This window comes from Telmatherina bonti, assembly GCF_933228915.1.
Source record: "Telmatherina bonti genome assembly, chromosome: 21".
Classification (NCBI taxonomy): domain Eukaryota; kingdom Metazoa; phylum Chordata; class Actinopteri; order Atheriniformes; family Telmatherinidae; genus Telmatherina; species Telmatherina bonti.
This window is the reverse complement of record NC_136630.1, coordinates 30,458,104-30,483,082: the sequence shown is the minus strand read 5'-3', so window position 1 is coordinate 30,483,082 and position 24,979 is coordinate 30,458,104. Positions and strand designations below refer to the sequence as shown.

The 24,979-nt window shown below is 47.0% G+C and overlaps 1 protein-coding gene across 1 annotated transcript in view; it reads right to left on the bottom strand.

Annotated features, from left to right (window-relative positions):
• Positions 1 to 4,838: 4,838 nt before the first annotated feature.
• The window catches only part of myo15b (myosin XVB), a gene marked incomplete at both ends in the record, with an annotated part of 103,976 nt that continues 83,835 nt past the window's right edge, over positions 4,839 to 24,979 (bottom strand). Inside the window, 13 exons of the mRNA XM_079260648.1 lie at positions 4,839 to 4,904; positions 5,746 to 5,895; positions 6,051 to 6,133; positions 6,300 to 6,420; positions 17,538 to 17,678; positions 18,300 to 18,433; positions 18,566 to 18,699; positions 21,929 to 22,059; positions 22,140 to 22,288; positions 22,712 to 22,808; positions 22,905 to 22,982; positions 23,055 to 23,149; positions 23,227 to 23,357. Of these exons, the coding sequence (XP_079116774.1) occupies positions 4,839 to 4,904; positions 5,746 to 5,895; positions 6,051 to 6,133; positions 6,300 to 6,420; positions 17,538 to 17,678; positions 18,300 to 18,433; positions 18,566 to 18,699; positions 21,929 to 22,059; positions 22,140 to 22,288; positions 22,712 to 22,808; positions 22,905 to 22,982; positions 23,055 to 23,149; positions 23,227 to 23,357 (1,510 nt within the window). The remainder of the gene's footprint in view (positions 4,905 to 5,745; positions 5,896 to 6,050; positions 6,134 to 6,299; positions 6,421 to 17,537; positions 17,679 to 18,299; positions 18,434 to 18,565; positions 18,700 to 21,928; positions 22,060 to 22,139; positions 22,289 to 22,711; positions 22,809 to 22,904; positions 22,983 to 23,054; positions 23,150 to 23,226; positions 23,358 to 24,979) is intronic.

Genomic DNA, 24,979 nt, shown 5'->3' with positions numbered 1-24,979 from the left:
ACTGGTTTGGCAGAGCTTTACAACAGTCCTGTACACATTGCGATATTTCTCAATGTAAGTCTGCCTTGTGCTTCTTAAAAACCAACAAGTTTTACATAAATTCATGGTGGAATTTTACTTTTATTGAACCTGTTTTCATTCACAATGTGTTAAGTTAGATGATTGCTCCCAGCTGTGATCTTCAACCAGCAGCATCTGTTTGTTACTATATAAATTAGCATAGTTAGTGTAGGCTCAGAGTTTTTGCAATGTTCTTTTTAAAAAGGGGGCGTAACCTTGTAACATCAAGTCAACCCAGTGCTTCTATTTGGTCATTTTGGTAATATAGCCATTCAAATTTTAAACTATTAACCTCATTCAGGAGATATGTTTGGCTTTTTCACATTTAAACTTTTTCAGTTATTCAGGTTTTTGTATGTCTTGTGATTGGAGAAAACAGAAATTCAACTCATCAATTGGACCATTTTTTGCATAATGAGCTGCAGACTGCTTTATCAGGGTGCACCGTGACACAAGTGTATAGTGGTGTACAAGGCGCAGGTTCTCATCCAGCATGTACCATAGAGCTTCTTAATGGTCAGTGTTAGAATATTATGAGGCTCATGCAGAGGTCTTTGATTGGTGCTATTGTTCAATTACCTCCAGCTGTGTGCTGCACAGACTACAAGTGAAAGTCTAAGAGGACGCTAAATATACTTGAGTAGTACAGTGCAAATTGCAATATCATTATTGATGTGGAAAAAAGATATTGTTATAATTTGAGAATACAGGTATTTTAAAAGATCACATAAGCAGATTTAAGTGATTGTTTACAATGATTTTGACAAATACAAATTTTCACTGTGACTTTAAATCTATAGTTATATCTGAAACCTATTGTCAAGTCAAACTTTTTTAGCTGGTTCAAAGGTCTTCACCAGTTCTGTGTCTGGAACATTGTGGACCTGACTCCAATTTTCTTTTCTGAAAAAATATAAAGTCAGCTCAGTACCTCTCAGGAGTACCTATTCATAGCACCTAAAAAAGAAATGGTTACACTTTTTGCTCAGAAAACCATGGTTTCAAGCTTCTAAATCTGTTGTGCTACTTCCCCCATTCAAACATTAAACTCTCCAGCTCATTTTGATATATGTGCTTTTGCACTATTTATAGCTATCTTTCGCTTTATCACAGCAGTTTTGTTCAACCTCTCTCTTCCCATTGACTTTTTGTGCAGGTAGTCTACATATGAACTGCACAGCTTGCTGCTGAAGCTGAACACTCTGATGGAAAGGTATACAGCATTCTGTGTGCAACAACTAGCATGTACAATGTTTAAAACTGGATTTCAAGCCGTCCCATGTATACCAATGTGTACCTGTGTACCGGTGCAGAAAATGGACCATTTGCTGAGCTGCATTTTCTGTTTAGTCCAATCACAAGAACAGATTTTAAAAATTTACAAAAACTTGAAAAGTCTTAGCACATATCTCCTGAATGGGCTGAAAAGCTTGATACTTGAATGGCTAAAGTCAGATAAAAGGTATAGAAGGAGTAGCTTTTCAAAAATTTTTCAGGAAAGACCGCTTTGTTCCATTTGAAGCATTTTAACTATAAAAACGTAATATTTACCTGTCATTTCCCCACATCTATGTTCCTGCCTAATTCTGGCTGATCAGCGCTTTGACTTCGCTGTTCAGCAACCCAGACTTGACTCAGCGTTAGCGAGCAGACTCTCCGAGGCTAGCGGCTACAACAAGACTGCTTCACCTGCTCCTGTCCCATTCAGACTCAATGTCCCCCGCTTCACTCGGGACATGGTTGAAGCTCTGCTGAAGGTGGGAGTTGAAGCTCGCTCTGACAGGGGACTAAGCCAGACGTTCCCAGCAGACCCTCACAACACGTTTGGGCCTGCCAGATCTGACCGGCTTCCTCCCCCACCACCTGAACCAACTCACCACCAGGTGGTGATCAGTTGAAGCTCCGCCCCCCTCTTCAACTGAGTGTCCAAGGCATGTGGCCGCAGGTCCGACAATACAACTACAAAATCGATAATCGAACTGCGGCCCAGGGAGTCCTGATGCCAGGTGTACATATGGACACTCTTATGTTGGAACATGGTGTTCGTTATGGACAATCCATGACGAGCACAGAAGTCCAATAACAAAACACCATTTGGGTTCAGAGAGGGGGGGACCATGCCTCCCAATCACACCCCTCCAGGTCTCGCTGTCATTGCCCACGTGAGCATTAAAGTCCCCCAGCAGAACTATGGAGTCCCCAGAAGGAGCACCCTCCAGTACTCCCTCCAAGGACTCCAGAAAGGGTGGGTACTCTGAACTGCTGTTCGGTCCATAAGCACAGACAACAGTCAGGACCCGTCCCCCCACCTGGAGGCGGAGGGAAACTACCCTTTCATCCACCGGGGTAAACCCCAACGTGCAGGCACCAAGCTGGGGGCTGATGAGAATGTCCACACCTGCTCGGCGCCTCTCACCATGAGCAACTCCAGAGTGGAAGAAAGTCCAGCCCCTCTCGAGGGTACTGGTTCCAGAGCCCAAGCCATGCGTCGAGGTGAGTCCAACTATATCTAGCCGGAACCGCTCAACCTCGCACACAAGCTCAGGCTCCTTCCCCACCAGAGAGGTGACGTTCCACATCCCTAGAGCCAGCTTCTGCAGCCGGGGATCGGACCGCCAGGGTCCCCGCCTCTTGCTGCCGCCCAGCTCACATTGCACCCGACTCCTACGGCTCCTCCCGCAGATGGTGAGCCCACGGGAGGTGGGGCCCATGTAACCCTTTAGGGCTGAGCCCGACCGGGCCCCATGGGTGAAGGCCCTCCACCAGATGCTCGCTCTCGTGCCCCACCCCCAAGTTTGTGGTCATCATAGGGGTCGATGAGCCGTGCTTGGTCTGGTCCCTCCCCTAGACACCTGTTTGCCATGGGTGATCCTACCAGGGGCATAAAGTCCCAGACAACATAGCTGCTGGGATCTTCGGGACGCACAAACCCCTCCACCACGATAAGGTGACGGCTCATAATATTAACGTTGTATAAATACTGCCACAATTCACATTGTACTTGCAGTTATATTGTACTCATTTGCACAGCATTTCTTTTTAATATTGTTGTAAATTTAATATTTTTAGGTGATTTTTTTGTGCATATCTGCTCTTTCAACAAAAGGCTGGAAAAACTGAAAACAGTCTTCTCTCATTTAAAATGTTCTGAGGCAACGTGGAAAACTGCTCTGTGGTTAGACTGAAGAGAAATGTTTCACAACGGAAAACATTTTGTCAACAGTGTTTTTATTTCCTATTGTGAATAAAACATTGGTTTATGGGATTTATAAATCATTGCATCAAACAGCATCCCAACTTACTCTGGAACTGAACCGGTGGATGAAAAAGACAAAGGAGCCCAGTTTTAACATGTGACTCCTGATTCAGTGTCCTCGGTGGGAACAGCTTGTTAACTCACGTCAGACTGCACCTTGTTTTTGTCATGATTTTTCCCAGCTGTCCCTGAAGCAGCAAGCCCAGGATTGTTGGTTGCCAGATCGTCAGATGTATTCTGTTCGTTTCCAGCCTTCAGTAACTCTCAAGATCACCCAGTATTCCTGCCGTTTCTCCGTCTCCCGAGAATCTGCCTGCCCAGCGGTTTTTCCTTGTCTCTTCCCCTCGTGTGTCAACTCGGTGTATGGACCTTGGACTGGATTTTGGATCCTGGACAAACCCTCAATAATCTCTGGTGAGAGGAACTCCTTTTTTTCCTTCTGGACATCATATCTCCCTGGAGTTGGCTTCTTCCTGTGTGCCATTTCACGAACCCTCCTGTCGTCACCAGCCGGACCCTGTTTGGATCCTCTAAGGGGACTTCAAGCCCTTTTTGAGTTGGCTTCCTGCTTCCTCGACCCCAGTTTTTGACTATAAAATCTTTAACCCAGTCCTGAGGTATTCTGTTTCTTTTGGGTCCCACCTCCTGAGCCGTTTCAGTTTTTTAGTCTTCACTTACATGATCAATAGATATTATCTATCTTTGGAAAAACCGCATTGACCGCACAAAGCAGCACATGCAGAGCTCTGCAGAAAAGCGAAAGCCAAGCACTGCATGCAGACCTTTGGAACGAGGATCTGAAATAAGTGTCATAAGTAGCTCTGTGTGTGTCAGCTTGACAGACTCGTCTGGTCTCCTTGGTGGGCCACAACTGAGCCAGCCTTGACCTGACGAAGTGTCACCCTTCCTTCCAGCAGAGTGGGGTCCTGTAGGAAAAATGTATCATCACACATATTTCATATCTACAGTGTGACAAAGTTGGGTTGTAAGAAGTACGTGCATGGAGCCACAACCCACTCCTAAATTTCTCAAGTACGTTCTCTGCCTCTGCCAGATGTTTCCTTATTTCCTCGGCTCCGCCAGAGATGGACTGTATGAAGAGAACTGGCAGTTCTCCTTCCACCATATAGTGATGTTCTTTCCATCATGCTGTGGTGTAATATTGAACTCCTTGCAAGTAAAAGGCCATACCTGTTTCACTTTGAGTTTTCCTCTTCACTAAATGAAGACTTTAGAACAGTTCCTGATACAGTCATATGACATTATATATTATCTATTATTGCATGTCTCCACTGGACTTGTGACACGCTGCTTGCTGCAACCTCTGCCTGTCAGGGGATTAAACTACTCTGGTTTTTAGTTCCCTGCTCAGGTCCTGAATGCGGTTCAGGTCTGGGCTACGCTTGTACCTCTCCACCTCATTCTGTGAGTCTACAGTGACCTGATGTGTCTCAGTAAATGTACTTTGGACTTTGCTTTGCAGCCGGACATATTATTCATACGGTTTCTGAGACATTTTGCATCACTTTATGGCAGAAACTTTACTCACAACCCTCTTGTACTCCATAAGACACTGTTCTCCTGCACCCTAGTGGACACCAAAAAGCAGAGGACTACACTACAATAATTTTGATCTATTACATAGTAATAGTAAAAATACCACAAAATCAATTAATATTTTTTCAGATTTTGATAAAGTAACAAAGACTTCAGTTAAATAAATTGGACTTTTCTCCCCAGTTGTTCTTAGGTTTAAGACTTTAAAGGTGGCGTATGTAAGATTTTCAATATTTGCAAAATAAATTAACTAAAAAAATAACTCCAATCATAAGTTTTTTTTAAACATGTAGGTTCCAGTCTGTCCATACTTGATGTTTTATTAAATTACAAGTTAAATTAATGACAAAGACCCTTCTTCAATGTTTGCCTACCAGTAAAAAAAAAAGTGCTTTTTGTCATTTATTTAACGTGTAATTTAATAACGCATCAAATATGGACAGACTGGAACCTACATGTTCAAAAAACTATCTAATTATGATTGTAGTTATTAATTTTTAAAAAAAATATTGAATCTCACATGCTCCACCTTTAAAGGGTTAAACGTACAGTCTCACACGCTATGAACGGGTAATTGCTCGCGTTGCAGTGTGTGTGTTTTTTTCTTTCACCAAACGAAAGCTACATTATAATTCTGGAGGGAAACATCTGCATCAGATTTGCCAACAGGACAGAATAACAGAAGCTTTTGGGAGACACATTTTGGGTCTGAAGCTGTGAAGGAGCTTAAGATCAAGAAGACTACGAAGAGTGGTCTTAAATCCCAGCTGAGACACGCAAACAGCTGGATAGCAGTGACATGGGTTGCTATGATGCAAATGAAAGACTTTGTCACTGATCACCGTGGCGTATGAATTCCTAACAACAAATACCTGTATCTGGATGACCTGCAGCAGATCCTTTCTAGCAGCTTGGAAAGTGATGCGGATCTTATTGTGATGGAAGCTTCCTCCTCCAGCATCGCTGTAATGGTACACAGCAGATGGAGTGGACTGCATGGTCACACTCTTCTTTAGAACGGACTGAGTAGACAAATAGAAGCAGAAAACACACGTCACATGCGTGCAGATACAGTAAAACCTCATAAATGACTTGTGTGACATCACATCACCTTCAACACCTGGTCTCCTTTTATTTCATCTCTAATGGGAAAAGGAGATCATTGTGACTCAGAGACCTTCACAGGACTGTGTGGCGTCGTCTCATCTTTAGAAGGCTGAGCTTGTTCACATCCTCTGTTCAGGTCGGCCAACATCTCACCTGCTAAACAAACACACAACGTTATCGTTAGCTGAGCTGGACAGAGAGGAGGATCTCCTGTATTTTGTTGTGGACACGTCAGAGGGGCTGGACTTCTCTGCTAGTGGCTCCAGACAAACGTGGCAGGAAAGATGTTTGATGTGGAGGAAACGTCGGGGTTTCTGACCTGCATGGTACTTTTTGGAGCTCCTGTCGTCAGAGTGGGAAGGCTGCCTGCGGAGACCTTTGTGTGGGTGAGCCTCACCCAGAACATTTGCCACGGACACCAAGGAGATGGTCTGACTTTCCTGTTACACGCATACAAGGGCGTAGCCATCATGTAGAAGTGAGGGGGACAAATTGCTTAGATCTATAAAATGATTCATCATCCTCTTGCATTCAATCAATCAATCAAAACCTTATTCGCGGAGCACTTTCACACACCATGAGGTGACCAAAGTGCTGTACAGGTAAAATAAAATAAATCAACATTAATAGCATAAGAATAAAACAGTTGAAAGACAAAATAGTTCAAAAGACAAAAAGACAGAAAAGACCTTGTGGTCCTGCTCTCTGGAGTTAAAAGTCAACGTAAAAAGATGAGTTTTTAAAAAGACTGCATCTATTCTTAGCGGCTACAGAACCACATAAATACAAACAGCACAGGACCCGGAAACAACTTTAGTTCTTTAGGATGATATACGATCAAACTCTAAAGTCAAAATCTCAAATCTAAAGCTGCTAAACTGGTTGAGTTGACAGAGAATGACCCTGGAGCGTCTACAGGGAGAGCAGGCAGATTATTATGTGTTAAATGACGAGACTGAAAACAGAAAGTTCTTGTTGAAATATATCAGTGTAAAACTAATCAGGTAAACAAAATATTAAGGCGGGTGCCTGCTGCCTGATACAACAGTCAAACTATATTTGCAAATAAATGAATAATAAACAAGTATTGTCCTTGAACTGCATCTGTTAAGTATTTTGTTGTTGAACCAATAGAATAAAAGACAACAGGCTCTCCTAAAAAACTATATTCCAAAATAATATCATGAGCTCTAAATTTCATTTTACACTCAAGCAGAAACGGTAATATAATCCAAATAAATAACATTTTATGTTAATGTTGGAGTGGGGGCTATCCATAAATAACTGAAAAATGAATCAACTACATACATACAGCAGTAAAATGAAACTGTTGTAGAATTTAATCCCAAAATCTCTTTGATGCTTTAAATATTTCCTCTTAGTCTGTTGGAACAGAGACGTTCTTATGCAGGACTGTGAAGAACGTCCAAGTCCACCCTGCTGGTCTCTGGACCACGGTCTCCACCCTGCTGGTCTCTGGACCACGGTCTCCACCCTGCTGGTCTCTGGACCACTGTCTCCACCCTGCTGGTCTCTGGACCACTGTCTCCACCCTGCTGGTCTCTGGACCACGGTCTCCACCCTGCTGGTCTCTGGACCACTGTCTCCACCCTGCTGGTCTCTGGACCACGGTCTCCACCCTGCTGGTCTCTGGACCACGGTCTCCACCCTGCTGGTCTCTGGACCACTGTCTCCACCCTGCTGGTCTCTGGACCACGGTCTCCACCCTGCTGCTGGTCTCTGGACCACTGTCTCCACCCTGCTGGTCTCTGGACCACTGTCTCCACCCTGCTGGTCTCTGGACCACGGTCTCCACCCTGCTGGTCTCTGGACCACGGTCTCCACCCTGCTGGTCTCTGGACCACTGTCTCCACCCTGCTGGTCTCTGGACCACTGTCTCCACCCTGCTGGTCTCTGGACCACTGTCTCCACCCTGCTGGTCTCTGGACCACTGTCTCCACCCTGCTGGTCTCTGGACCACTGTCTCCACCCTGCTGGTCTCTGGACCACGGTCTCCACCCTGCTGGTCTCTGGACCACGGTCTCCACCCTGCTGGTCTCTGGACCACGGTCTCCACCCTGCTGCTGGTCTCTGGACCACGGTCTCCACCCTGCTGCTGGTCTCTGGACCACGGTCTCCACCCTGCTGGTCTCTGGACCACTGTCTCCACCCTGCTGGTCTCTGGACCACTGTCTCCACCCTGCTGGTCTCTGGACCACTGTCTCCACCCTGCTGGTCTCTGGACCACGGTCTCCACCCTGCTGCTGGTCTCTGGACCACGGTCTCCACCCTGCTGCTGGTCTCTGGACCACTGTCTCCACCCTGCTGGTCTCTGGACCACTGTCTCCACCCTGCTGGTCTCTGGACCACTGTCTCCACCCTGCTGGTCTCTGGACCACTGTCTCCACCCTGCTGGTCTCTGGACCACTGTCTCCACCCTGCTGCTGGTCTCTGGACCACGGTCTCCACCCTGCTGCTGGTCTCTGGACCACGGTCTCCACCCTGCTGGTCTCTGGACCACGGTCTCCACCCTGCTGGTCTCTGGACCACGGTCTCCACCCTGCTGGTCTCTGGACCACTGTCTCCACCCTGCTGGTCTCTGGACCACTGTCTCCACCCTGCTGGTCTCTGGACCACGGTCTCCACCCTGCTGGTCTCTGGACCACTGTCTCCACCCTGCTGGTCTCTGGACCACTGTCTCCACCCTGCTGGTCTCTGGACCACTGTCTCCACCCTGCTGGTCTCTGGACCACGGTCTCCACCCTGCTGGTCTCTGGACCACGGTCTCCACCCTGCTGGTCTCTGGACCACTGTCTCCACCCTGCTGGTCTCTGGACCACGGTCTCCACCCTGCTGGTCTCTGGACCACGGTCTCCACCCTGCTGGTCTCTGGACCACGGTCTCCACCCTGCTGGTCTCTGGACCACTGTCTCCACCCTGCTGGTCTCTGGACCACGGTCTCCACCCTGCTGGTCTCTGGACCACGGTCTCCACCCTGCTGGTCTCTGGACCACGGTCTCCACCCTGCTGGTCAACAAGGGTATTTATTGTTCCTTTAGAACAAAGTTACTTCCATAGAAGTAAAAAGTTTCCATCCTGAGGAAGAGTAAAAAAAATGATCTAGAAAAAAATAAAACGACTGAAATGCAGTGTAGCCAAACATCTGAGTTTATTCATCAAATAACATTAATGTAATCATTCAATCAAAATAATAACCAGCAGTCGTAAAACTCATTTCCTTTCAACTTGAACGACCACAATACTTAATTAAATCTTTACAAATATAACAGTGAAAGGAAGACAAATAAATTCATATTATTTTCTATCCAGAAGTGAGTCATCTCAACTTTACTTGAATAAGAGCAGCTTCTTATTACTTTAGAATAATAATACTTCAGTAAAGACATTTTTTCTCCAAAATAACTCCCAAGAGTACAATTTATCCAAAAAGTTATTCAAGTAAATGTAGCTACTACTACCTCTGTCTGAACTAGTTAGCTTAGCTAACTTAACTGACATCGGTCATCTTTTAAAATCCACACGGTGACATAAACATGACAGAACTTCTCTGTTTCTGCTCGTTTCTACATTCAGCAGCAGGAATCATCTGACGCGGTTTGTTTAGAAGAAACTGGCAGGTTTTTGTCTCTTAGCAGGTTTGGTGAACATGTTAGAAGATGTGAATAACACCAAAGACAGTTTTCTGTTAGCACACGGAGTTGTTGTTAGCTGCTCGTGATGCGTTTAGGTGCGGCTCGGAAAAACACCTTTCAGCATGTAAAAAAGTAATCAAGTGGTTATAATAGCTGTAAAAAGAAAAGAAAGAAAAGAGCGGGGGACAGAGGACAGAGATGCGGGATGGGCGGGGGACATGTCCCCCGTGTCCGCTACGCCCATGCACACATACCATCAATATTTATCTAGAAGGCAATACGGACTCCAGTTAAACTGGTTCAATGGAATAAACTAATATCATTCTGCAGAGTTCAGCCCACAGCAGTCACACAACCTCTACATGACCATGGATGAGCTTCATCACATTTTACAAAGATAAATATAAAGACTGCAGTTACAAAGCAGGAAGAGATCAAGACAAAGGAAAATACATCTGCTTCTACTTTTAGTCCGAGGCTTTTCTGGTCAGCTTACCTGTCTCCAACAGGAAATGTTGCACCCAAGAAAAAATTAGACCAACAGCAACCAGTCCAGTTTCACACTTTAAGCACATGTTTACAGGAAGAATGCTAAAGAATTTTAACTTTTGTTGTGAATCTTTTCATTTATATTGTATGAATATATTTATATAATATTATAATCTATACAGGAGTGAGCTGCTCCCCTGTGAGCAGAGTCCTCATCCAGATGCCTTGTGGATCTGTGTGACAGCTAGGGGTTGCCACCTTTCATAAATTAAAATAAGGGACGCACACCACAGCACGGGGGGGGGGTAGGGGGGGCATCACAGGGTTACAACTCTTAAAAAAAAAAAAACTCTTTCATCGAATGATCACTTTCTACAGTTTCCTAAAAAATGTACTGAAAAACATAAAGCTCTGAAAATTTTAATGCAGGAAATGATTTAAAAATAAACGTTTCCCTATAGCTAGGCTATATATATATTTTTTTATGTGTATTTATTAGCTTTTCGTCCATTGACATTACGTTTTTAATGGCTATATATGATATGTATATTGGCTAATATAACTGTAACTCTATGCCTACGGTATCTAAATAAATGATCCTGCTGTCCTGATGCTGTCAGACTGTCCACCGACTGAACAGTCACTGACACCTTGTACAGTCTGACGTAGAAACATCCTCACTGACGCTGCAGCCGCATCTCTTCACCTCTGTTTTACATGGGCTTTTTATTTTCAGGAGCTGCAGAACCAGAAACAGCTTAACTTTTTAAAAGGCGACGAGGCTGAAGTTAGCTTCCGATTCGCAGTATGTGTAAAGGGCAATTCCACTGAATTTTCCGGAAACAAGACCACATTAGACCAGGTCCTGACATAATCCACAATACTTAGACTCTTCAAACCTGGACTGAAATATTTTAAATAATATGCAGATTCATTAAAACAAAGTGTCTGATTTGTGAAACCTTTATTCTGTTTGTGAAAATGCACATTAGGCTTGTTTCATTATATTTTTGGCATCTGGACCACACTAGACCAGGTCCTGACAAACAAAACTACAACACTTATGACACCCCAGACATTAAAACACAGTATCAGACAGCAGTTTTAAACAAACCTTTATTTTACTTCTCAACATGGTATTACATGAAATTCTCTGTATTTCATGTTTTTTCTTAACCAAAAATACTTTGCAGTGGTTCGGGGCTACTTGGATAAAAAAAAACTTTTACAAGGGGCCCTGTGTTGCACAAAGTTTGAGAACTGCTGGCCTAAAGAAAAACCTGTTTAGTTCTCATGAAAAAATCTTTTGCCTTTTGACTTGAAAGCCTTCTGCAAGTAAAATATAGACATCATGCTGGAATTAAATGATATTGATACTAGCCTGGGGATCTATAACACTGATTTAGGATCAATCTGCCCACTCTTATGAGCCACTGCTTGCTAGAAAAAAAAAAAGTGTCAGATTACAGCATCAGATCAATTTTATAATCTGTTTCTTACACAGAAGCAGCGTTGCTGAGCTGTAAGTGTGTTTTCAAGCCAGTGAAGATTACATGCAAAATAAATAAATAAATGCTTAAAATGATTTCAAGCTCATTTGCAAGGAAGCAGTTGTCAGCCCTGTATGCCTCTGATCCTGTAGCATGTAGGCTCACCGACTGCAGCGCTGTGGATAAATGAAAGCAAGGTTTTAATATGTTACGCTTCCAGATATACTGGGGCAAACAAGTAAGAATGAGATTTGACTCATATGATTTTCTAATAACTCTAAAACATATTTATCTCCAAGAAATAAAGACTGGTGTCTTTGATGTACTGCAGGAGAGTGATAACATCAGTTGCCTCATACAGCTACTGTGTTACACAGTGGAATAAAAAGACTACTTATAGTATAAAAAATGACATGCTGGCTGATGGGGGAATTATTTCAATTCAATGTTTCAGGATTCACATAATGTAAAGATTTACATTTAATTGTTTTGTTTAAAAAAAAGAGTAAGGGAAAGTATGACTTTGTCTTGTATAACAAAACTATAATTGGGTACTCCCCAGATAAGATTATAATCTGCAAAACCAAATATCATACGGGTTGACGTTTGTACAATATAAAAAAATCCATAATTTGGCTTGTCACAAAATAAATAATAAAAAATAAATGTTTCATAAATCCGAGACTTTGTTTCAATGAATCTGCATAGTATGTGGAATATTTCAGTCCAGGTTTGAAGAGTCTAAGTAGGGCTGGGCGAAATATCGAATATACTGGAGATATGGTGGCTAGTCCTCTGTGCGATATAGAAAATGTCTATATTCGTCATATTCGATTATCCTGTTGTCACGCAGGTGTTTTTAGCTGTGGGCGGGGTTTCCTCCCTCCTCCTCGACTCTGCACCGCTTTGCACAGAGAGTTAAAGCAAGCGCACCTCGTTACGTACATCACGTGAGCTACGTGCTACGTCATTAGAGGCAGCGTGTAGCCACTGTTGCTAACTTGGCGACTTTCTCGCTAAATCTGGCGACTATTTTTGGGAGAAGCGACTAGCGACAAATCTAGCGACTTTTACAGGAGTTATTGGAGACTTTCCTGGTGTTTTGGCGACTGACTTTAAAGCGCATATTGTAAAGTTATTGCCAGAACGAGAGTCTCTCCCCGTCCTAAAGCACTCAGTCGCTCCGGCTGCAGCTGCAGCCAGTCAGAGGAGCAGAGAGGACACCTGCACGACTTCACCTACAGTCACAATGAACAGCCAAATCCGCCACTGATCTTGCTCTGGATTACAGAGTGGGACGTAAATTAAAGTTTTTCACGTCACGCAAAAATAATTCATTCTATTTGATTACATTCACAGCCTCTGTCATTCCTACCTACATACTGGATAGAGGACTCAAAACAGAAACTTCTTTTAACTCTGTGGAGACAGATGAAGGTTCAGAATGGAAATGGAAAACAGCGGATGAATATAAAGGACATCCAGGAAGATCTTGTGATTCGAGGTAAATCTGGAAGATCTGCAGAGGCTGCACAGTGCCTAACGAGCCCACAGAACCTGAAGACGGATGGATTCATATGTCTTCTCAAAGAGATGTTAAAGGTAGACCCAGAAAACCAGATCACCCCTGCTGAAGCACTCATTCGCCCTTTCATACTTCCAACTCCTTATGTCAGGAAAATAATTAACTTTCTGCAACCCCAACTCAGTAAGATATGTCAGAGACTCAAGGTGAAGATGAACATTTGGACTCAGAAAAATTCAGCAGTATTGTAAATGTTCTTCCAGAGGATCCAGAAAATCAGATCACGCCAAGGCAAGAAATCAATGGAACTTTTGAACTTGAAGACCCACTCCCTGAGCTGTCACCTTATCGTGGTGGAGGTGTTTGTATGTCCCAAAAGATCCTAGCAGCTATGTTGTCGGGGGCTTTATGCCCCTGGTAGGATCACCCATGGCAAACAGGTGTCTAGGGGAGGGACCAGACCAAGTACGGCTCACAGACCCCTATGATGACGACAAACCTGGGCAGAAATGTTCCCTTGCCCGGACGCGGGTTACCGGGACCCCTTTCTGGAGCCAGGCCTGGAGGTGGGGTACGAGAGCGAGCGTTTCGTGACCGGGTCTTTACCCATGGGGCCCGGTCGGGCTCAGCCCGAAAGGGTTACATGGGCCCCACCTGCCATGGGCTCACCATCTGCGGGAGGAGCCGTAGGGGTCGGGTGCAATGTGAGCTGGGCGGCAGCAAGAGGCGGGGACCCTGGCGGTCCGATCCCCGGCTGCAGAAGCTGGCTCTAGGGACGTGGAACGTCACCTCTCTGGTGGGGAAGGAGCCTGAGCTTGTGCGCGAGGTTGAGCGGTTCCGGCTAGATATAGTTGGATTCACCTCGACGCATGGCTTGGGCTCTGGAACCAGTACCCTCGAGAGGGGCTGGACTTTCTTCCACTCTGGAGTTGCTCATGGTGAGAGGTGCCGAGCAGGTGTGGGCATTCTCATCAGCCCCCAGCTTGGTGCCTGCACGTTGGGGTTTACCCCGGTGGATGAAAGGGTAGTTTCCCTCCGCCTCCGGGTGGGGGGACGGGTTCTGACTGTTGTCTGTGCTTATGCATCAAACAGCAGTTCAGAGTATCCATCCTTTCTGGAGTCCTTGGAGGGAGTGCTGGAGGGTGCTCCTTCTGGGGACTCCATTGTTCTGCTGGGGGACTTCAATGTTCACGTGGGCAACGACAGTGAGACCTGGAGGGGAGTGATTGGGAGGCATGCCCCCCCCCCCCCCCCCCCCCCCTCTGACTTCTGTGCTCGTCATGGATTGTCCATAACGAACACCATGTTCCAACATAAGAGTGTCCATATGTACACCTGGCATCAGGATTCCCTGGGCCGCAGTTTGATGATCGATTTTGTAGTCGTATCGTCGGACCTGCGGCCACATGCCTTGGACAATCGGGTGAAGAGGGGGGCAGAGCTGTCAACTGATCACCACCTGGTGGTGAGTTGGCTCAGATGGTGGGGGAGGAAGCCAGTCAGACCTGGCAGGCCCAAACGTGTTGTGAGGGTCTGCTGGGAACGTCTGGCTCAGTCCCCCGGCAGAGTGAGCTTCAACTCCCACCTTCAGCAGAGCTTCAAACATGTCCCGAGTGAGGCGGGGGACATTGAGTCCGAATGGGCTGTGTTCCGTGCCTCTATTGTTGAGGCGGCCAGCCAGAGCTGTGGCCATAAGGTCGTTGGTGCCTGTCCTGGTGGTAATCCCAGGACTTGTTGGTATCCCTCACCAGCAGTGAGGGATGCCGTCAAGCTGAAGAAGGAGTCCTATCGGTCCTTCTTGGCCTGTGGAACTCTGGAGGCAGCTGATGGGTACCGACAGGCTAAGCAGCATGCGGCTTTGGCTGTTGCCGAGGCAAAAACTCGGGCATGGGAGGAGTTCGGCGAGGCCATGGAGAAAGACTTCCGGACGGCTTCAAGGCGATTCTGGTCCACCATCCGGCGGCTCAGGAGGGGGAAGCAGTGCTCCATCAATACTGTGTACAGTGGAGGTGGGGAGCTGCTGACCTCAACTCGGGACGTTGTGGGTCGGTGGAAGGAATACTTCGAAGACCTCCTCAATCCTACCAACACATCTTCCGATGAGGAAGCTGGTGGACTCGGGGGTGGGCTTTCCTATCTCTGGGGCTGAAGTTGCTGAGGTGGTTAAAAAGCTCCTTGGCGGCAAGGCCCCGGGGGTGGATGAGATCCGCCCGGAGTTCCTTAAGGCTCTGGTTGCTGTGGGGCTGTCCTGGCTGACACGCCTCTGCAGCATCGCGTGGACATCAGGGGCAGTACCGCTGGACTGGCAGACTGGGGTGGTGGCCCCACTTTTTAAGAAGGGGGACCGGAGGGTGTGTTCCAATTACAGGGGAATCACACTCCTCAGCCTCCCTGGTAAGGTCTATTCAGGGGTCCTGGAGAGGAGGGTCCGCCGGATAGTCGAATCTCGGATTGAGGAGGAGCAGTGTGGTTTTCGTCCTGGTCGCGGAACAGTGGACCAGCTCTATACCCTCTTTGGGGTCCTGGAGGGGGCATGGGAGTTTGCCCAACCAGTCTACATGTGCTTTGTGGACCTGGAGAAGGCGTTCGACCGTGTCCCCCGGGGGCTCCTGTGGGGGGTACTCCAGGAGTATGGGGTACCGGACCCCTTTGTGCGAGCTGTCCGGTCCCTGTACGACAGGTGTCAGAGCTTGGTCCGCATTGCCGGCAATAAGTTGGATTCGTTTCCGGTGAGGGTTGGACTCCGCCAAGGCTTCCCTTTATCACCGATTCTGTTCATAACTTATATAGACAGAATTTCTAGGCGCAGCCGAGGTGTTGAGGGGATCCAACTTGGTGGCCTCAGGATTGGGTCCCTGCTTTTGCAGATGACATGGTCCTGTTGGCTCGAGCGATTTGCAACCGATTGTGAAGCGGCTGGGATGAGAATCAACACCTCCAAATCTAAGACCATGGTCCTCAGCCGGAATAGGGTGGATTGTCCTCTCCGGGTCGGGAGTCAGGTCCTGCCTCAAGTGGAGGAGTTTAAATATCTCGGGGTCTTGTTCACGAGTGAGGGAAGGATGGAGCGCGAGATCGACAGACGGATCAGTGCGGCGTCTGCAGTAATGCGGACTCTGCGTCGGTCTGTCGTAGTGAAGAAGGAGCTGAGCCAGAAGGTGAAGCTCTCGATTTACCAGTCGATCTACGTTCCTACCCTCACCTATGGTCATGAGCTGTGGGTCGTGACCGAAAGAAGGAGATCTCGTATACAGGCGGCTGAAATGAGTTTCCTCCGCAGGGTGGCCGGGCTCTCCCTTAGAGATAGGGTGAGGAGCTCGGTCATCCAGGAGGAGATCAGAGTAGAGCCGCTGCTCCTCCGCATCGAGAGGAACCAGTTCAGGTGGCTCGGGCATCTGGTCAGAATGCCTCCTGGACCTCCCTGGTGAGGTGTTCCAGGCACGTCCCTCTGGGAGGAGACCCCGGGGAAGACCCAGGACACGCTGGAGGGATTATATCTCCCAGCTGGTCTAGGATCGCCTTGGGATTCCCCCCGTAGAGTTGGCAAATGTGGCTGGGGAGAGGGAAGTCTGGGCTTCCCTGCTTAGGCTGCTGCCCCCGCGACCCGACCCCGGATAAGCGGCAGAAGATGGATGGATGGATGGATGAATGGATGATCGTTGGTTTTCTACTGAGTAGTCATTACACTAATAAAACATGGCTAAGATGGATGTTGCACATTAACTTTTAATTGTTTGTGTTTATAAATTATCTTTTCATCATTACATGACATTAATATACATAAAATCTGAATAATGATTAAGCAGCTTTACTTTCACAGAAAAGTTCATCCATGAACAGAATTTAAAGCTTTAATTTATCCTTGTTCATTCTTGCTAAACGGTGTTCTTTATCATCATTGTGTTTATCGTGTCATATTAACAGTCTGGCCAGAAGATCAGCATCATCATCTACTGCTGGTCTGACGCTGAGACTGGTTGAACCAGCTCCTCCATGATGAGAGCGAGGACGTGGCACAACTCCTTAGCCTGAAACACACATCAACACACGCATCACGTGAAAGGAAACAAAACAAAAATACAAAAGAAAAGAAAAGAAAATGAAAAAACTAAATGAAATAAAACTAAATCCATCTCAATAATCCAATCTCAATAAATCCCAATAAAATCCATTAATGATTTTATACACTGAAGGAGGAATGTCAATGTTTTTCTTAAAAAGCCATCTCTGTCTTTTTTGTCTTTATTTCTGTATTTCTTTTCTATTTGTTTTGAATAGTTTTGTGTCTGTATGGCCGCTACTTTGGCAAGGTCTCCCTTGGAAAAGAGATTCCTGATCTCAGTGGGACTTGATGGTTAAATAAAGGTGAATAAAATGAAGGTGTCAGGATGAAGCTCTACCTGCTGGAGCTGCAGTGTGAGTTTTTGGGGTTTGACTGGATTCCCGTAGCAGATTTCCAGTGCTGGAACTTTGCTTTGCTTCTTGGGACGGATGGTGCGCATGGACTGAACATCCGGCAGAGAAATGCGAAACACTTGCTCCTGCAGCAGACAGATGATTAATTACAGGTTGAATGTAGGTGAGCTCAGCGCAGCTGCTGCATGGAAGAGGACAGAAATGTTAAATAATAACTGTTGAGGGTAAGCTAACTGCAGAGTTACACACCAGCGTTCCCGAGACGCTGCTGGTGAGAGAAGAGATGGACCTTAGGTGGATCTAGTGGTGTTTTAAGAGTTAGACTTCAGAGAAACGAACAGCTGATCCTGTCGGTGCCAATTTTAAATGAAAAACTGCTCTGTGTGTTTATAAGACGAGCTGTCCCAAGAACGGTCCAGTTCACTGGGACCGGTTAACGGACTTTGCATATTTGTTGAAGAGTTCCAGCCTTCAAGCTGTTTAGATGACTGTAAAAGAATCATTTACAGAAATATTTAATAGATTTTAGAAAACTGCATTATCTTTACTCAGCTTTCTTCTTCTTTTACTGCAAACATCTTTTAAAACTCTAAACATGAAGGTGAATTTAGACTCAGGTAAACATAAAAATAGACCTTGAGAACTAAAATAAATACTTACATGTCCTGTTTTACATGAAATGATTTTCAATGCAAGTTGTGATGGTGAGGAGAGTGCTTGACTGAAAATGATGGGGGGGGGGGTACCTGTGTTTTAGGGTGAAGCAGAAGGACTCCCTCCAGGTTGATGCTGATGATGCAGGGGGAGGGAAACCCACGCTGGCTCACCTTCTGGGCCATGAAGATGTTGGAGCCAAACAAAGGCAGGCTGCTCAGAAACTCTGAGAAATGCAGGATATGAATTGTTACAGAGATGAGAGGGGGTAAAGATGAGGCAGTGTGTGTGTGTGTGTGTGTGTGTGTGTGTGTGTGTGTGTGTGTGTGTGTGTGTGGTAGTGTTGGGGGAAACCCACCAATGAACTGGATTTTGGCCTCCTGAGGACTGATGGACTGCATGGCTGCTATGTGACCCTGGCAGAAAGACTGGATCTCTTCAGTTTTACTGCTGAGCCCATTTTGTGAGGGTAGATACTGGGTAAGCTCCTGCCTGCAGACGACACACACAAACTAAATGTTACTGATGCAGAAGCACTGGTTGGCCGATTACTCATCAATCTGCTGCATTTACACAACTGTGCAACAGTCTCCAGGCGTCCTTCGTTTCTTCATATAATAACAGGAAAACGCCTCTGGTCCCTCTGTCTCAGGGGACAGACTTAGGCGGAGACAGAGACGTCTCAGGACACAGACTCAGGCGGAGACAGAGACGTCTCAGGACACAGACTTAGGCGGAGACAGAGACATCTCAGGACACAGACTTAGGCGGAGACAGAGACGTCTCAGGGGACAGACTTAGGCGGAGACAGAGACGTCTCAGGAGACAGACTCAGGCGGAGACAGAGACGTCTCAGGACACAGACTCAGGCGGAGACAGAGACGTCTCAGGAGACAGACTCAGGCGGAGACAGAGACGTCTCAGGAGACAGACTCAGGCGGAGACAGAGACGTCTCAGGAGACAGACTCAGGCGGAGACAGAGACGTCTCAGGACACAGACTCAGGCGGAGACAGAGACGTCTCAGGACACAGACTCAGGCGGAGACAGAGACGTCTCAGGACACAGACTCAGGCGGAGACAGAGACGTCTCAGGAGACAGACTCAGGCGGAGACAGAGACGTCTCAGGACACAGACTCAGGCGGAGACAGAGACGTCTCAGGACACAGACTCAGGCGGAGACAGAGACGTCTCAGGAGACAGACTTAGGCGGAGACAGAGACGTCTCAGGACACAGACTCAGGCGGAGACAGAGACGTCTCAGGACACAGACTCAGGCGGAGACAGAGACGTCTCAGGACACAGACTCAGGCGGAGACAGAGACGTCTCAGGACACAGACTCAGGCGGAGACAGAGACGTCTCAGGACACAGACTCAGGCGGAGACAGAGACGTCTCAGGAGACAGACTTAGGCGGAGACAGAGACGTCTCAGGACACAGACTCAGGCGGAGACAGAGACGTCTCAGGAGACAGACTTAGGCGGAGACAGAGACGTCTCAGGACACAGACTCAGGCGGAGACAGAGACGTCTCAGGAGACAGACTTAGGCGGAGACAGAGACGTCTCAGGACACAGACTCAGGCGGAGACAGAGACGTCTCAGGACACAGACTCAGGCGGAGACAGAGACGTCTCAGGACACAGACTCAGGCGGAGACAGAGACGTCTCAGGGGACAGACTCAGGCGGAGACAGAGACGTCTCAGGAGACAGACTCAGGCGGAGACAGAGACGTCTCAGGAGACAGACTTAGGCGGAGACAGAGACGTCTCAGGAGACAGACTTAGGCGGAGACAGAGACGTCTCAGGACACAGACTCAGGCGGAGACAGAGACGTCTCAGGACACAGACTCAGGCGGAGACAGAGACGTCTCAGGACACAGACTTAGGCGGAGACAGAGACGTCTCAGGACACAGACTCAGGCGGAGACAGAGACGTCTCAGGAGACAGACTCAGGCGGAGACAGAGACGTCTCAGGAGACAGACTTAGGCGGAGACAGAGACGTCTCAGGACACAGACTTAGGCGGAGACAGAGATGTCTCAGGACACAGACTTAGGCGGAGACAGAGACGTCTCAGGAGACAGACTCAGGCGGAGACAGAGATGTCTCAGGAGACAGACTCAGGCGGAGACAGAGACGTCTCAGGACACAGACTTAGGCGGAGACAGAGACGTCTCAGGACACAGACTTAGGCGGAGACAGAGACGTCTCAGGAGACAGACTCAGGCGGAGACAGAGACGTCTCAGGAGACAGACTCAGGCGGAGACAGAGACGTCTCAGGAGACAGACTCAGGCGGAGACAGAGACGTCTCAGGACACAGACTCAGGCGGAGACAGAGACGTCTCAGGAGACAGACTCAGGCGGAGACAGAGACGTCTCAGGACACAGACTCAGGCGGAGACAGAGACGTCTCAGGAGACAGACTCAGGCGGAGACAGAGACGTCTCAGGAGACAGACTCAGGCGGAGACAGAGACGTCTCAGGACACAGACTCAGGCGGAGACAGAGACATCTCAGGACACAGACTTAGGCGGAGACAGAGACGTCTCAGGAGACAGACTCAGGTGGAGACAGAGACGTCTCAGGAGACAGACTCAGGCGGAGACAGAGACGTCTCAGGACACAGACTCAGGCGGAGACAGAGACGTCTCAGGACACAGACTCAGGCGGAGACAGAGACGTCTCAGGACACAGACTCAGGCGGAGACAGAGACGTCTCAGGAGACAGACTCAGGCGGAGACAGAGACGTCTCAGGACACAGACTCAGGCGGAGACAGAGACGTCTCAGGAGACAGACTCAGGCGGAGACAGAGACGTCTCAGGACACAGACTTAGGCGGAGACAGAGACGTCTCAGGACACAGACTCAGGCGGAGACAGAGACGTCTCAGGACACAGACTTAGGCGGAGACAGAGACGTCTCAGGACACAGACTCAGGCGGAGACAGAGACGTCTCAGGAGACAGACTCAGGCGGAGACAGAGACGTCTCAGGACACAGACTCAGGCGGAGACAGAGACGTCTCAGGAGACAGACTCAGGCGGAGACAGAGACGTCTCAGGACACAGACTCAGGCGGAGACAGAGACGTCTCAGGAGACAGACTCAGGCGGAGACAGAGACGTCTCAGGACACAGACTCAGGTGGAGACAGAGACGTCTCAGGAGACAGACTCAGGCGGAGACAGAGACGTCTCAGGACACAGACTCAGGCGGAGACAGAGACGTCTCAGGAGACAGACTCAGGCGGAGACAGAGACGTCTCAGGAGACGTGACCTTGGATGGTTTAATTATTTGGATGAGTATGACTAGAAATTCCCTGTGAAACGGTAAAATACCTCAGTTTTTACATTTAATGAGTTGTTTTTATTCTATTTGGAATCGGGTTGATGACATTCTAAACCGTTGGAGTTTACAAAGTTTCCTCGCTTTTCTAAACTGGAGTTGGACATTTAATATTATGGAGTGCATAAAAAGTATCAGGAAGGTGAAGTTTTCTTGTCCTTAAAGGAGCCAGGTTCTGCTGTGATGGCAGCGTTCCACACTGCTAGTCTTCTGTCTGAAAGTATGATGGACTGATGCTTCTCATCACTTACTGAAGCACTAGTGGTCATAATACAGCAGCTATCCAGGGTGCTCCATCAGCAAATCTCTCAAAACATTTCACTTCATCAAACATCAAAGCTCTTCTTGTGTCTGTCAACCCTTTTTACTCACACTGAGGGCTGGTCCATCATCCCCAGAGCCAGATGCTGCAGGGCTGCCAGGTTAGCAACCTGCTGGACTAATGAAGACTGTCCTGCATTCAGAGGAAGCAGGAGCTTTCCATTGAGGTAGTCACCCAGGAGCTAAACACACAAACACAGGTATGGATAAAAAATAAACACCAGTGCCTTTGAACTTCCTCTTTTGTCCACGCTTTTGTCACCTGCTGGTAGTGGAAGTCCACATAGAGGTCGTTCCTGATGGAAAGGGGACACCCCCACATGACTCTCCTCAGGGACAAGGAGATGGTTTCACTGTCCAGCAGGAAGTCAAACAGGTACTCCGAAGCATGGAGGGGACGCACCAAACCATCTGAAAGATGGAGCAGAGGAGTCAGGAGGAGGTGCAGAACACTACATCTGTTCGTCTATTTGCAGCGTTTGTTTCAGTCTGAATGTGGAGCTCCAGACGTTTACCAACACTGACCGTCTTCTACCAAACAGAATCATCTCAGTTTGGACTTCATTTCATTGTAGGAAATCCTCTCATCCAGCCGTTTCTCACCTACAAACTCTGACACAGTCAGTCTGTTGGACTGAGGCGACAGACACATAAAGGTGTGTATCGTCTGCATAACTGTGATAACTGATGTTAAAGTTCTGTAGTATTTGACCCAACGGGAGCAGATACAGGCTGAACAAGGACCGACCCCTCAGGTGCGCCACAAGTCAAAGCAACTCGCTCAGATTCAGCTAAACAACGCTTCAACAAGTCCAACCCAGTCTGCAGATTTACCTGGAAATCTTGTGGCTAAGATGGAAAACTCTCTGATTTCGTTGAGCTGGAAGATGCCCATTTCCTTACACAGCTCCGTGACCACATCTACTGCCATCTAAAGCAAGATGGAAGAAAAGCCACGGGGAAACGCAGGTGAACGCAGGATGGGAGCTTTATTACAGACAGGTGTTTAGACATGAATAAATCTTACACTGAAGCTGTGGATCTTGATGGGGAACTCTACTTCTCCCGGCAGCAGGACTGGAATACGTTGAGATGTTTTGCCGGCCTGAACACAACAAAGATGTGACATCAGCTGCAAGCAGGTCATCATGAAATCCTCCTTACCAGCTCATCTTACCAGAATGGCCTCCATCTCAACATGCGAGGGGATGTTACGCCGACCACCGAAGCTGAGAGAACGCTGCAGGTTGTCCTGACACATAAAGGCCAGCTCTGAGGACAAACATGGGAAAACAAGCTGAACATGAAGAGAAACCTTCAGGAGGTAAAACAACTTGTCATTCTTCTACCTCGGTATGGGTGCTCGGAGTCCTGGCAGATGTCGTAGAGGTGGCGTGCAACGTAGGGCTGCAGAGTACCAGAGCAGGGGAAGAAGCCACTTGTGAGGCTGAGCAGCCGCCAGCCAAGCGTACAACTGGATCTACACACATATCATAACAGATCAGGTGGATCCGTCTCCTGGGACCCAAATCTGAGAGCTCCTCACTGGGAACTTGGCATTTAGCTTCTTTGAGTCTATCTTTCTGCTTTAGTTTAATCAGCTGCTGTTGGTATTTTACTGTAGAGTCAGTAAAACCCAAACTTCAACACAAAGTACACATGAAAGCTTTCCGATCCTGACCAGGTCTGAAAATGAGGGAATTAAAAGGACAACAACACATATTACATCATAATTGTGTGTGTAAAAAAGTGATCGGTCATGATCAATATGAGCTTCTCAGGTAAAGGTTCAAGTTCATCCAGGTGTGTTAACACGATGCAAAGGAGGAAAGACTTCAGCAATGATCTTGGAGAAGCAGCTGCTCATTTTCAGACTATCTGAAATCCATCGTTCTACAGAGACAAAACAGTGGACGTCGCAGCAGGTTGTCCATCTCAGACTGTCCAGCTCTCAGTCTGCAGGTTAAATATTGAAGTTTTACATTAAAGGTGACGACTAGAAGAAGATGGACTTTGTCTTTTGAGATGAGACGACTAATGGCAGAGGACCTGATGGAGATCATGTTTCACACCAGAGCTGCAAAAGTTCAAGTTTGCTTTCATATAAATGGAGTAACTAGAGCCAAAATGAGATTTGAGGTCCCTGAGCAGCGTCCTCGTATCGGAGATATAGGTGGTGTTAAGCAGAAGCTAAATGCAACTAGCTGATGCTAATCGACTACAGACCAAAACTAACGTGACTCCCTAAACATTTTACACAAGATGGGTTGGTTTGCAGCAATAAATGCATTTCCTGTAATTAATATAAATATGAAAGAAGTACCAGAACGACGAGGAACCGGCCTGGTTTAGTTTTATGGTTTCGTTCAATAGGAATCAGTGCTACTGTAATGTCCCATAAGCTAAAGGCTAATGCTAATGTTTTTCATTACAATAAGTTATTGACATGAGTTGTGCCCAAGCGGCAACCTCTGGCATTTAAAAGTGAAGCCTATGTGGAAGTGTATAAAATTGCAGTTTCCCCTTCATCCACTAGGGGCTGCAAAACAGAGCGAATCCCCATAAACTCTCATGTTAAAAAGACCAACTTTTTATATGCTCTGAGGTACATTTGGTGACCAGTTCCAGTATTTGGAGAGAGTATAAATGGAAAGTTATTTGTAGATTTTTCAGAACTCCAGAAATTACTTCAAAATACACGACTGGGAACCTTGACACCCGTTGGCAAAACTGTGGCATGGATATTGGTACAGATACTCATATATTTTGGTCATGTCCCAATATCAAGCTGTTTTGGGATGATATTTTTACAGCCATCAACATGGTCTTCAAACAATCTTTGTACAAGGAACCTTGCTTGGCAATCTTGGGCGTAATCCCCAATGGCTTCAATGGAAAGGAAAAAAAAAAAACCTTTTGAGGATATTATTGACCGCTGCACTCAAATGTGTAACCATCAAGTGGTTGAAACTGGAGCCACCCACTTATTCCATGTGGATTGAGAAAGTCAGAGAAATATATGTAATGGAAGGCATTACCTTTTCACTAAGAATACAAAGTTGTTCATTAAAAGGTGGGGTCCTGCAAAAGCCCTTTTGTGTC